We start from the raw sequence: 13,567 nt of genomic DNA, 5'->3' as shown, positions 1-13,567 counted from the left end.
TGAAACAGAGATCCACTGAACACTTGGTAGTACATAACATTCATGGCTTCAGATAATTACCATTAGCAACTTTAGAATAGTAGGACTGTCGGTAACACTGAATATTAATTTTGTCCTAAAATTAGTATCTGAAAAAAAATGCCTTCATGATAGATCTCTAATTCTCCCTATTCTTAAAACTGAGACTAAAATGTAAAATAATTTTGAATATATGGCTAGTGAGTGGCAAAATAAAGATTAAAATGTTAAATCCAGCCAGCTTGGCCCCAAGGTCTCAAAGCCTCAGCCAACAACTCTTTTTATTTTATTTTGAGACAGAGTCTCTCTACATAGCCCTGACGAGCCTGGATCTTGGCTATGAATACCAGGCTGGCCTCAAACTCAGAGAGATCCATTTAGTTCTGCCTCCTAAGTAGTGGGACTAAAGGTGTGTACCACAATATCCAGCTATTTAGTTCACAACTCTTATCCTACAAGCATTAACTACATTCCTCCTAGTTGATTGTATAGCCTATTCATGATAGTCTACATAAATGGTGCCCTAGGGGTTGCACAATCTATAATCCACCTAGCTTTTGGTGGCAGTCCACATAACACATTTAGAAATGAAGTATTGTCCCTTCTAAAGAGGAAAAACACTATGGTGTGATCAAAATCAAAACTCAGGACCCAAATACAGAAAGCTAAGATATGTGTTTTTACTTCCTGGGTCAGCCTGGGTATCACAGACAAGAAGCTTAGATGGCATTAGAGGTGTAGAGGTTTATGGCGGTGAGTAGTAAGAAAAAAGGGAGTGGGGAGCAAGAAAAGGTGGCTAGAGTTTTGAGTGCCAATGCAGTTCTGCCACCTGCAAAGGGAGAGGAGGAAGAAATAAAGAGTGGGCACAAGAGTAGTCATTGCAGCAAAGTTCTGATTGCCCAGGAGTGGAGGAAGTGGGTGGAATATTGGGCAGAAACAGCCCAGTTCTGGCCCACCTTGAGCCTGGGAATAAATGGTCCTAGAGGAGACATCATTAGAGGGTGTCAGCCAACCACAGGGCTTGCAATTGGTCCTTTGTTTCTTTGTTGTCTTCTTGCTTTGTTCACTTTTTTTTTCATTTTGAATTACCATACCATCTACTTTTTTCTGAGTATTTTGCCTGAATGTATATCTATGCACCTGTGTGTGCCCAGTGCTCTTAGAAGCCAGAAGATGACAATAGATGCCCTGAAACTGAAGTTAGAGGGTTTGAGCTACACTGCGGGTGCTTGGAACCAAGCTCTGGTCCTCTGAAAGATCAGCCAGTGCTCTCAGCTGCTGGCCATCTCTATTTTTGAGATAGCATGCCATTCTGTAGCTCAGGCTGTCCTGGAACAAAGTATGTAGCCACATTAGCCCAGAACTCATGCTAGTCCTCCTGATTGAGTTCCTAAGTGATAGGATTACAGGTCTTAGCTAACATGCCCTAGCCAACTGGTCCTCTTGGAAGTCTGGATGATGCTGGGGCAGGCAAGCATAGGAGTCGTAACCTGGGACCCTGGTAGGTGTGAATTATGCATATACCCCTCTTCTACTAATGCACTTGACTTGCTATCTCCTTCACCTGCATATCCTATGAGCACAAAACCCTCTCTGAACAATGCACCTAGAAACCTTAGACCCCCCACACACCTACTTTGAATTACCCATTTCCTCCTCCTGAACAATGGAGTGTGTTTCTTCTTACCTAACAACAATCAAACACAGATGATTTCTGTCCAACTATATTTGAAATGTATCCAGTATAATGACTAGAAATGCCACACCAGCCTGAAGTGGGGCTTGGGGGCATGGACACTAGGGCTAAATGGGAACCTTAAATGGCCTTTGAGGAAACAGTCCTCTACTTTTACCATCTTATGTCTACACATAATTGGGAATGGACATGTGCAGCATAAAAATGATTTTTAAGACTTAATCTATCAACCAAACACACAACCACTCCTCATCACATCCTTTAGCAACCACATCCCTCCTTTTAAACCCCATAAAAGGGAGTACCAAACAATAATCATGGACCTTGAGTACCTTTGCTCACATGACCAGCTGCTCCCTTGCAGTGGATTCTGAGTTCTTTTATTTATTTTTTTGTATTCCAATAGTTTCTATTGCTTTGCTTTAAATAAAGCTTCCCTGCTACTTTGAAAACCAGTAGTGTGAGCTCTTATTTCAAATTTTTGAATAAGAACCTGAAAGCCCCTATACTTCAACTGTGTTCTTTGGTAAAAATGTTGTTCCATGGCTGTCATTCAGTGCTCTCCCGAGGAACCACTTGAGAGCCAACCACCTGAGCTGAGCAGCTGGTGTCCGTTTGCCAATGACTGTTCATTGTGAGTAACAAACAGCTGAGGATGTTGCCTTTCAGAGAGAACAAGTTGGTTTAGCCTTACTTTGAAAGCAACAGCTCATTTAGTGAAAAATATTTTCCTGAGGGGGGGGGGGAAGATCAGCAGGGCATTTCCTCATTTGTTTTCCTACCTTGGACATATTTAACTTGCTATAAAGAAGTTACTATGGAAACTGCTCCCCAACTTGCAAGATAAAAAGGTAAAAATGGAACTCTCTGCTGATATGCAAATGATTAGTCTCAGGAGACCACCTTTTAAACCAACACGTTTTGAGCCCTTTTGGGGGGCTCAAGTGGACAGAAGGGTTTTACTGTTACATTAGCTAAACATGCCACAGGTGACTCAGATTAATTCTAGATATACTCAAACTTGGTGTTGAATTAGGAGTATGAGACACTCACATTTTATTTTTCGGGTAAATGGTAAGCCTGGCTGTGCACTGCTGTGAAGAGCCCAGGGCATGGAAGCTGCTTGTCTGTGCCAAGCCTATTCTGCAGGTGTCCTCTGGACTGGCTTGTTTGGAAGTTAGCTTGCTGAGCTCTTACTTATGCAAAGCAGTTTCTCTTATCTGCCCTGGCCACATTCCATCCTTTGAACCTTGGGCTGGACAATACTTTCAACAGGAAAATTAAACTTTGCTTTTGAAAGCTCCATTTCTCTGATTGCCTCCGTCTCTTTGCCTCCCTTCCCAAACCCACCGCTCCACCTTAAGAGTGATCTCCAGGGCCCCTATCTTAAGGCTTACGTGAGCCAGCTGTATTTTGGTTTCTGCATTTTTGAACTTCTCAGTTTAATTTGCTCTTTTTCAGAAGTGCTTCCAGAGCAGCTTCCAATAACCAAGTGAATGCAAAACTGAATAGGTGTCTTGACTGAAGGTTCTGTAATCAGACAACCTGGGATCATTGCTACTTACAGCCATTGTTTTCCCCTACATTATGAATCTTAGTTGTTTTGTGTATTCTTTTCTTAATGTTCTTAATATCCAGTTCTGTTGTATCATTTCAGTTTTAGCTTACATTCAATCTCCTCAAAGAGCCCTAAATAATCTCTAATGTTATTTTCCTCAGACATCTTTGTCTATAACATTGTTCTTTATTTTAATAAAAAATTCCCTCTAATGAAATTTATTTTAATTGTTATGTTTTAATTGTTATGACCGGTAAGCTTCCAGGGAACAGGAGTCCCAGCTGTAGTCTTCACTTGAGCCATCCTGAAGATGCTCAGTAAATAGTGGCTGTTTTTAAAGTAAACAATAAAAAATATAATTTTGTCTAAATTTAAATATTTTAAATATTTTTATATTTTCATAAATATTTAATTTTTAAAAACAAGGCCTTACTGTCTATCTAGACAGTACCTAGAACTTCCTACATAAACCAGACTGTCCTCAAACTCGTTGGGATTCCTTTGCCTCTGCCTCCCAAGTGCTGGAACTAAAGCAGTGTGCCACCAGGGCAGGCAAAACCTATAAAATTGAAGCTGCCTAAAATGCAATTTAAAGTTACTTCAAATTTTATCACCTACTTTGACATAAATAAGTGAAAACGTGACAAGTGGCAATTAGTTTAGCAGGTCTCAGACAGCAGTATGTATGTATGCTTTTAGAAATTAAAACTACAAAGTTCCTGGTTGTATCACATAAAAAACATATAGGTATGCTGTGTCTATTTAGTGCTGGCTCTCTGGTTTCCCAACGATTATGAGCTGAGTTTCTGGGGCTTGTAACAATGTATCCAAAGAGGGTACCAGGTAAATCATTGTATCATAGAACTAGAGTGGGGAAGGATTTAAAATAAAATTCTTCACTGGTCAAAGCTGGATATTCACCCGCCCCCCAACCCCGTATCCTCCGCACCCCCGCAACTCCCATCCCTCAGTTCAGCAATGTATAGGCACCTGGATGTTTGCAAGCAAATGCAGACAGGTGCGTAAAGAAAGAATACGCGCGCCAATCACACCCGTGTAGTTGTAGTCAAGCTTAGTATCAGCGTTGTGCATCTGAAGAAGGTGAGCATGAGTAAGTCTGATGGCAATCACCTGGAGGCTGTCAGAGGTTTTCCCCCCCCGCCCCCCGCCCGCCCCAAAACCAGGGCGACCTTAGCCCGCCCGCGCTTCAGGAGCGCAGGGCGCAGACTACAATTCCCGGCGTGCGGCGCGCGGCACGGGCGGAAAGCCGGCCACTTCCGCCCCACGCAGCGCCGGTGCGGCCGCGTCTCGACGTGTCACCGGCGGCGCCGTGTCTGTGGCCGGGAGAAGGAGCTCCAGCGAGGGAGAGTTCGCGGCGGTGGGTGGCGGCGGCGACCCGAGCCTGGACCAACCCCGGCGCAGAGGCGTCCCGGGGTCCGTGGGGAACGGCGGAGGGCGGCAGCGGGCCGGGCCGCGCGGGGCGCGATGCTGAACATGTGGAAAGTGCGGGAGCTGGTGGACAAAGCGTGAGTATCCGGGGGCAGTTGCGGCCGGGGCCGCGGCGGGGGTGGGGAGCGTGCGCACGGTGGTCCGGCGCGCGGGGGCGCGCGGCACGCCCCCCCCCCTCGCCCCGCGGCCTGGTGATGGCGGCCGCTGCGGGCCTGGGCCTTGGTCCCTGAACCTCCCTTACCCTCTCGCATCCCTGCTCCCCGGGACGTTCTCACCGCGCCCCTACCCCTCGCCTGGCAGGCGGATGCTTTGATCATACCCAGCCTGAAGTTTGGCCTCCTGGACACCAGGCCGGGCTTGGGGAAGAGGGGACGTGGTACACAGATCCACTGTCCCCCTCAGGGTTTAACCCCAGAGACACCTTAGGCCTGACCCGGTATGCCCCTTTCGCTTGTTAAGAGTCATTTTAATTCCTAGTGAGCCTGTAGTGGAGTGGGTGGGAGGGAGGTGTAACAAGTGGTCATTGTGGGCAGGCTGGAGTTGCAGGAAGAGGAGACTCACCCTTCTGGTTTTTCACACTAAGTGAAAGCAGATGACCAGACAACTTTTCGTAATTGTTTCCCTCTAACTTTCCCACTGCTCTTAGTTTTGAGCAAGTTTCTTGTTTCATTCGTTTCCATTAAGACACCATTTCAATAAAAATGTCTCCAAAGGGGGGGCGGGGAGGCCAAGTTTGTATATCCTGTAGACCTGCTTTTAACTCCTTTCAGACCTAAATAACTCTAGTGCCCTTTGGTATACTGAGGAACCCTTAAGAGCATATCGAATATAACAGTAGGTCTTCTAGGTCACCAGGAAATAAGAGTTTAAATATTTAACCAGCCCTCTTTCTTTTGGTTTTTTGTGATTATGCAATAAGTGTGGTAAGAAAGCAGTTCGTTTGAGCCACCCGCCTAACCCAAAACCAGGAAGTGAAGGAGCTGTTCTTGACCCCAGAAAACAACATATTTTGCAGCAACTTGGATAATGCTTCAGAAGGAACCAGAGTTTGACAGTGCCAATTTGCTTCTCTACCTAAGAAGTTGGTCAAGTGCTTAAAGATTCTGTTTTTCAGAATGGAAAGAACTGGGTTCTTAACTTCAGTATGTCTCTGTTAGGCTGTGGCAGACGATGAAGAGCCAAGGGCTTCCGTTTCACACAATTCTGTATAACGAAACACGTTCATGTCAGCGTGCTTCTGAAAGAGAAGTTTTCTGACTTGGAAGTGAGATAAACCTCATTGAGAAGCTGCAAGTCTAAAGAGTTTCCTTTAGTAGTTTTAGTGTTCATTTTTCCATTAAATGTTCGGAAATTTAAATGGGGCCATTTCACTATTTGTAAACTCTGGTTTGGTTTACCAAAGAGAAAAATCATTGCTTCTCCAGAACAGTGGGTGCTTTCAAGGGTATCATAGAAGAAGTAGAATACCAGCTTAGTTTAAAAGTTGAAAGAAGTCTCTGCAAAACTGCCCTATTTCTACTTCTAAGACAGGATAGCTGAGAAAGCTAGTAAACCCACCACCGCCCCCACCCCAGCCAAATGTGTGGTATTGCAGAGTTTGAAGGGACAGCAAAGTATGTTTCCTTTCTTGTTTTTGCCCAGTATGGATTACAGCCTTGAGCCCACTTACTCAAGAATGTGTAAGAATGTAGCCACCAAGAACTTTTCCAAAGTTCTTGTGTGTACCTGCCACACAGACTAAAACAGGAAGTGCTTAGCATTTGACCTTTGTCTTTAACTGGCAGGAAGAAAAATTCTTTAAAATGTAAGCATTGTGCAGAATCATTGTACAGTACTGTCACTCTGTATGCTTAAAAAAGCATGATGGGGGTGATTGGTTATTAGAGAAATGAAGTTATGCGGTAACTGGCAGAGGAGGAAATCAATATGGCAGCTCTGGTTGCTAGAGTATTGGTCTAAGGTAGGAATAATGAGTTCAGGTTCTGGCACTGCCTCCAACAGGCCCTGTGTGTAATTTAAGACGATATGACTCCAAACTCCAGATTTCTTATTTGTAAAAGATGGTTGTGGGCTACGTGTGACTTCAGATTAATTGGGTACTTGACGAAATAAATTCCCATCAAAGAAACAATAACTAATATTTCATATCAGCAAGCAGATTTTGGAAAATCTCGTTCCTCTGGAGACAGTTCAGTTTACAAAGTATGTTTATTATTATTATTTTTAATGGTAACTAAAAAGGCCTGGAGAGATGGCTCGTCTGTTAAGAGTATATATTGCCCTTCTGGAAGACCAGACTTTAATTCCCAGCGCCTACATCAGGCAGCTCACAATCAAGACCCAAGTGATCTGAAGCCTCTGGCCTTCATGATCACCCCTCCTCCCCCAATACACACACAGAGCAAAAAATGAAATATTTTTTTTTTAAATTTAATGGTAGTCAAAGGTTGAGGCTATAACTCAATGGTGGAGGACTTGCTTCCTTCAATCCCAGTGCTGGGGGCAGCGAGTAAGTTTTCTTAAAAGCTATGGATGAAGGCACATACCTAAAACCCTAGCACTTGGGCAGTAGAAACAAGCCCCTTGGACACCAGGTGGGTTAAGGGAGACCCTGTCTCAGGAAAAAAAAAAAAAAAAAAAATGAGAATGAGGGATATAGCTCAATGGTGAAGTGCTTGCCTGTAGAAGTTCTGGGTACGGCAAAGTAGAACCAAAAAAGGATAGCCAATAAACGTTACATTTAAATGTTTGGAGCAATCAATAAGTATAGCTCATGACTCAGGAAGCCTTAGACTGTTAGTGTATACCCACCAGCAAATGTGACTTACTTCAAAAAGATAAATATATTCTTTCCAACTGTTTCCCTTCCCCAGAGCAGCCCTTGGGTTCTGTGTGGTGGCAGTGCTCAGAAGTAAGGAGGGGTTTCAAGTGCTGGCTGGCCCTTGATAGTCTGGAGCCTACTTCTGGGAAGTCAGGGTATAGGCCCCTGTGTGGTTTCGCCTCCTGGTGGTATGAAATGGGTCTAGAGCAGAACATAAGATAGCAGGAAAGCAAAGAAGGCCACATAGGCCAGCCAGAGCCTAGGGCACCCATTTTCCACATCTTGTCTAGTTGCTCACAAGGCCAGCTGTGGCAAGGAAGGTTAAGTGAAGAAACTTCCAGCTACAGCTAGCCAGCATTGTTATCTTTGACCTGAATTCAAAACTGTAGTAAATTGAACACATTTGTAATTCATAACCCCATACAAGGTATGAATTGAAAACACTGTAGCTCTGTAGTGTTTTTTCTCTGGGAATTTGGGGAATGTAGCAAAAGTGACAGGCATGGTTCTCATACAGAGAAGCTGCTGTGGCTCTGCAAGCCAACTAACCCTCTTTCCTTACAGGGTGTAGTGTGTTTCACCAGCAGCCCTTTTGTAGTATAGTTGTTTAACGTTTTAAATTATTCTCTCAATTATAGATCCTTAAGTTATTTTCCCTGCCATACATTTCTTGTTTTTAGTTCTGGATGTTTAGCTAATGTGATAGAATTGTATGCACTGCTGTTGTGGTCTGACTGACCTAATAGGGAAACTCTGTTCTTCATTCAGTTGTTTGAACAAAGTGTGTGCATTTGTTGTCTTAGATTAGTCCTGTGGAACTCATGCAGTGTGGTCCATGCTTGGCAGAGGACTTTGCTACAGTCCACTGCAGTGGGAACCCTCCTAGTTTTGCTTTTCTTTCATCCCCCTCACTCTTGTTTATCACCGACTTGTCAGTAAGTCTCCATTCTGTTCTTGGAACTTGAAATCAAAGGTAAGAAGGTGCTTGTCAGCTCTGATCTTCCGAGAATGACTGCTGTTGTTGAGAATTGCTGTCGCTGAGACGATGAATGAATTACCCGTTAGTGAGTTCAGTACTACTCCCAGTGTGCCTCTTAAAGGCCTTTACCTGCCCCATACATTTTGGTGTGCATTTCAGTTCTAGTTTACAAGTAGCTTTTTTGTGTTTACTAATATGTCTACTACAGGTACTAAGTAAACATATTTTAGGCAGCACTTACTAGTCATGCTCCTAGTTTTTCAATATGGTTTCACGGTTGTGTGTGTGTGTGTGTGCACGCTCCTGTATTATTTTTCATACTCTGATACTCAGTAATTCCTTTAAAAGAAGAATGGGGCTGGAGATGCAATTTAGTTGGTAAAGTGATTAGTATTTAGAAAGCCATATTTGAAATTTAGTGTAATAAAAAGCTAAAAATAAGTGCTAGTGTCAAAGATCTAGATATGGAAAGTAAAATAAAGCCTCTAGATGATAAAGTTCTTTATGCTTCCTATATTCATTCATGCCTGCTTTCTCTTGGGGGTTGGCAAGGCAAGGTGGGACATACATAGTCTTGTGTAGCCTAGGATAGTATTTTGAAATAAATCCCAGATAGGGAATCATTTTATCTACTCTAAAATGAATCAACTCATAAAAGGTGAGGAGTTGTCTTACTTATTTGTGTGGTATTGGTTTGAGACAGGGTCTTGCGGTATAGCCCTAACTGACCTAAAACTCACTGTACAGCTCAGACTGGCCTCTGTCTCCCTGCCTCAGTGTCCAGGGTGCTGGGATTAAGGTGTGAGTTCCCATAATCTGCTAGGAGTCATTGATTTCAGTCATGACCACAATACCATTGTCATCCTCATAAATAGAAGGCGATTCCTTGGTATCAAATGTCTGGTCCTGTATTTGTTAATTGCTTCATGATCCTTTTTTTTATTTCTTATTTAGTTTGGTTTTTGAGACAAAGTCTGCCTATTAGCCTTGGCTGGCATGGAATTTGCCACTGTGCCTGGCCATCTTGTTTTTTAAGAGGGGGTTGGTGGCGTGCATGTAAGTGCAGTCAGTACCCATGAAGACCATAAGAGGTTGTTGGATCACCTGGAGCTGGGGCTACAGTCAGTTGCTTGAGACCAAACATTGGTCCTCTGCAGAGCTGCAAACATTTTTAACCACTGAGTCACCTCTCCAGTCTTGTAATTTGTTTCTAATGTTTGGATTGGTAGATACATCTCTTAGTTCTCCTTGCTTCCTCTGTAATACTGCCAGACATGCCAATCTTTCCTTGAGTCTCTTATTTTGTAAGTCAAACTCCATCTTTTTTTTTTTTCGAAGTTTCTTCCTGTTTGTTTGTTAATTAGAGATCCTAGGTTACTTGCATTTCTCTTATCCACTCTATCACTTGTAAAATGAAAGTTATGTCTGTCTAGTCAGTTGATAAATTCAAGCTGCAGTTTGAGGGAGTAAGACCACTTCCTAGTTTAGAAGTTCATTTTTATGACTGCTGTTGCTTCTTGTGTACAGTTATAGTCCCAGCTGTGTGTTGTTTAACTCTCTAGGACTACCTGATCTTGTCACTTGTGAACTTTCTGTAGTCAGCCTACTTTTTTTGTATGTTCATTGATATTTGCTAGCCAGACACTTCCCACCACATTCAGCTATCTCTAGGTAGTGCTTACTGAATCTGGACGCCACTGGTGGATCAAAGGTAAGACGTTAACTGACATCTTGAGGCCACTACTGAGAACCAGTAGTTTGGAGTATTGGAGCAGTGCCTCCGACTTCCCCAGCTGTAAACTAAGACATGCTTATTTGTTTTTACCATTTCATGGGTGATACCCATGAAACTTTTTTTAGAAAATACCTTGCTGTCTAACGCCTTGGGAAAATTTTTCTTACTGGTATAATCATCACTAACACTAAGGAAATTGAATACAGTAAGAGAATAAAGATACAATAGATTGTTTACTAGTATATAAGATCTGTGTCCTAATAATGAGATCATTGTTTACAATGGGCTTTTTAAAAAGTTGTACTTTATCTTATGTGTATGAGTGCTTGCATATAGGATGTGCACTGCTTGTGTACAGTTCCTGTGGAGACCAGAAGGAGGAGGCAGATTCTCCAGAACTGGAGTCAGAGACTTTCCATGTGGGTACTGGGAACCAAATTCAGGTCCTCTGCAAGAACAGCAAGTGCTCTTAACCACTGAGCCATCTGTCTAGCCCCTGCGTGAGCACGCTTTTGTTGTTCGGCTATATTTTTATTTCTTATTTATTCCTGAGAGAATCTTGCTATAGAAGGACTTGCTGTGTAATACAGAGTGGCCCCCTAACCTCACTCCTTTTGCCTCAGCTTCCCTCTGCCCTGAGTGCTGGCATTATAGGTGTGTCTTAAATACTGCAGTGCTTGCGTTGTGTTATTTTTACCAACTCATGGATGCTTTTTCATGCATGAAGTGTATTATAGACTATTTCCTCAAAAGACATATTGAAGACTGAAGTGTTTGAAAAGACATATTGCAGTTCCCACCTGCCAGTTCCACTGTGCCATTCAGCTTGTTTTGTATTTCCCTAAGATTTTAAAAATATTGCCAATGTAAAACATTTTATCTAAAACATAAGAAGACTTCATAAATGCCAATTGGGACTGGCATTTCATCCTTAAACTGGGCAGTAAGCTACCACTCAACTCAAATATGTGGTAACAAATATACAGTTTCTCTTTTTTAAAGGATTTAATTTTTACTTATCTGAATGTGGTGCCTGCATGAATTTATGTGCATTTAGAGGTCAGATGGTATTAGGGTCGTAGAACTAAAATTACAGGCGTTTGTGACCTGATGTGGTGCTGGGAACCAACCCTGGTTCTTTGCCAGAACTGTACGTGGTTTTGAGCCATCTCTCCATCCCCAGTACATGATCACTTGACAGTGAATGAGTAGCGTATGTGAAGAAAACTCATTAAAGAAAGGGCTTTCCAGTTCTGCAATGAAGTCTTTTTCTACTCACTGGGGCTTTTCTGAAAGTTGAGTGAGTCCAGGTAAAGAAATACAACATATTCCCCATGTTGGATCCCAAATATAGCTACTTCTGAGTAGATTAAACTAATGATTTGTTAAATACAAATGGTTCTGTTAATGTGGGACAATAACAATAGGTTTTATATTTCACTTCAAAGCCCACTATTTTAGAATGTTTTTGACATGAATTTCTGTTAATTTAGAACATTTAAATGCCATATATACTTTGAATAGTAATACTTTTTTGTTGTAATCTTGCTTTTCCTTTAAAAAACAAAACAAAAAACAAACAAACAAACAAACAAAAAAAACCAGCCAGGCAGTGGAGGTACACACCTGTCTCACTATGTGACCCTGCCTGGCCTAGAACTCTGTGTGGATTATTTTACAGAGATTAGCTTCCTTTGTCTCCCAAGTGCTAGGATTAAAGCACAAATCAGCACATCCAGATATAATGATTTCTTTAAGACAGAGTCTCATATAGCCCACACTGACCCTGAGCTCCCTTGAACTTCTGATCATCTTGCTTCCGCCTCACAACTACTGGGATGACAGAAATGCCATCACACTGAACGTGCAGGGGTAGGGATTTGAACCAGGGCTCAGTGTGTGTAAGATAGGAACTCTACGCCCAAAGTTCAGGGTTTCATGATGTGCACATGCTTTTGTGGCATTTCACTCATCTAGAGAGCTTTATGTTTTCATAGTGAAAACATGCATTGTAAATTCAGGGGTTTGTTTTATTTTATTTTTGAGACAGGTTTTCTCTGTCTAGTTTTGCAGACCTAAAACTCACAGAGATCCAGCTGCCTCTGCCTCCCAAGTGCTGGAATTAAAGATATGTGTTGTCATATTCAGCTTTATTTTATTTTTCTTGACGTTGCATGCATTTTTAGCAAATCTGAAAAGTAGTACATAAGGCTTGGAGGTGTCTTCTATAATTTTTCTCAGATTCATTGTTGTTTTTGATTTTTTTTTTTTTTTTTTTTTTTTTTTTTTTTTTTTAAACCAGGGCCTCGTGATATGTTCAGGCTACTTTCAAACTTGATTGTGATCCTCCTGCCTCAGCCCCAAGTACTGGGATTACAGATATATGCTACCATTCATATTTGTCTTTTTTTCAGGTGACATGAAGTTGTTGTTTGGATAAGGTCATGTGTTGCTTGCATTTCAGCAACCTGAATCATATTCTTAGTTTGGTGTGTTTGGCTCATGGTTTTGTTTGGTGCTGAATGGGCTTTTGGCAAGCAGCTCATTTATCATGAAGCCAAAAGGAGTTTGTAATGGGTCTGGTGTGACGGCTTACTGATTGAGTCAGTAAACACATTTGCTGTACAAGTCTAGAGCCCTGAGTTTGATCTGTGAAACCCATGTAAAGGTGTAAAGCAAGAACTGAGTCCACAGAGTTGTCCTTTATTCTCCACACACATGTCATGACATGTGCTCCCTCACACACATCCTGCACACACAGTAATAAAAATAGTTTATAAGACGCTCCCTAGAGCAGCAGAGCAGTCAGCACTGCACATTGTGCAGCACTCCTGTGACCCTGGTGCTAAGAAGCCTAAGGCTGGAGGCTCACAGGTTCCAGACTGCCTGCACTACATAGCATAGACTTAATGTGTAAAAAGCAAAAGAACCAGTCAGTTCTGCTCAATATCCTTCAATGGCTTCTCATCTCACCTCTGTGGTCAGGCTCTTCCTCTGACCTCATGTCTCACCACTGCCCTGGGCTTCTGCATTTCATAACTTACAATCATATACCATCCCTATGCCTGCATTCTTCTGTTTACATAGAGTTTCTGCTCTGTTCATTGCTAAATGCTAAAACATCATGTGCAGCGGACACTTGTAAATGATTTTGAGTGAATTTGTTAAACTTGCTAACTTGATATCTGTTAGATTGTCCTTTAAATCAGGACAGTTTTAGTAATAAAGGTCAACAGTAACTGATTATTTGTTATATCCAAAGTAAATAGCCATCGTTCAAGTTTGTTGGGGGGGAGGGGTGGTTTGAGAAA

At 42.3% G+C, this 13,567-nt stretch overlaps 2 protein-coding genes across 5 annotated transcripts in view; both read left to right on the top strand.

Annotated features, from left to right (window-relative positions):
* The window catches only part of Adam19 (ADAM metallopeptidase domain 19), a 1,172,352-nt gene that overhangs the window by 877,347 nt on the left and 281,438 nt on the right, over nt 1-13,567 (top strand). The window lies entirely within an intron of this gene.
* Nucleotides 4,559-13,567, top strand: part of Clint1 (clathrin interactor 1) — a 54,042-nt gene continuing 45,033 nt past the window's right edge. The window contains exon 1 of one of the 2 annotated variants that reach the window (XM_051180877.1): nt 4,559-4,798. In XM_051180877.1, coding sequence (XP_051036834.1) covers nt 4,758-4,798 — 41 coding nt within the window. In that variant the 5' untranslated portion in view covers nt 4,559-4,757. The remainder of the gene's footprint in view (nt 4,799-13,567) is intronic. The other variant, XM_051180878.1, reaches the window with a different exon arrangement.

This window comes from Phodopus roborovskii, unplaced genomic scaffold, assembly GCF_943737965.1.
Source record: "Phodopus roborovskii unplaced genomic scaffold, PHOROB, whole genome shotgun sequence".
Taxonomy (NCBI): Eukaryota; Metazoa; Chordata; class Mammalia; order Rodentia; family Cricetidae; genus Phodopus; species Phodopus roborovskii.
This window is presented reverse-complemented; position numbering and strand designations above follow the sequence as displayed.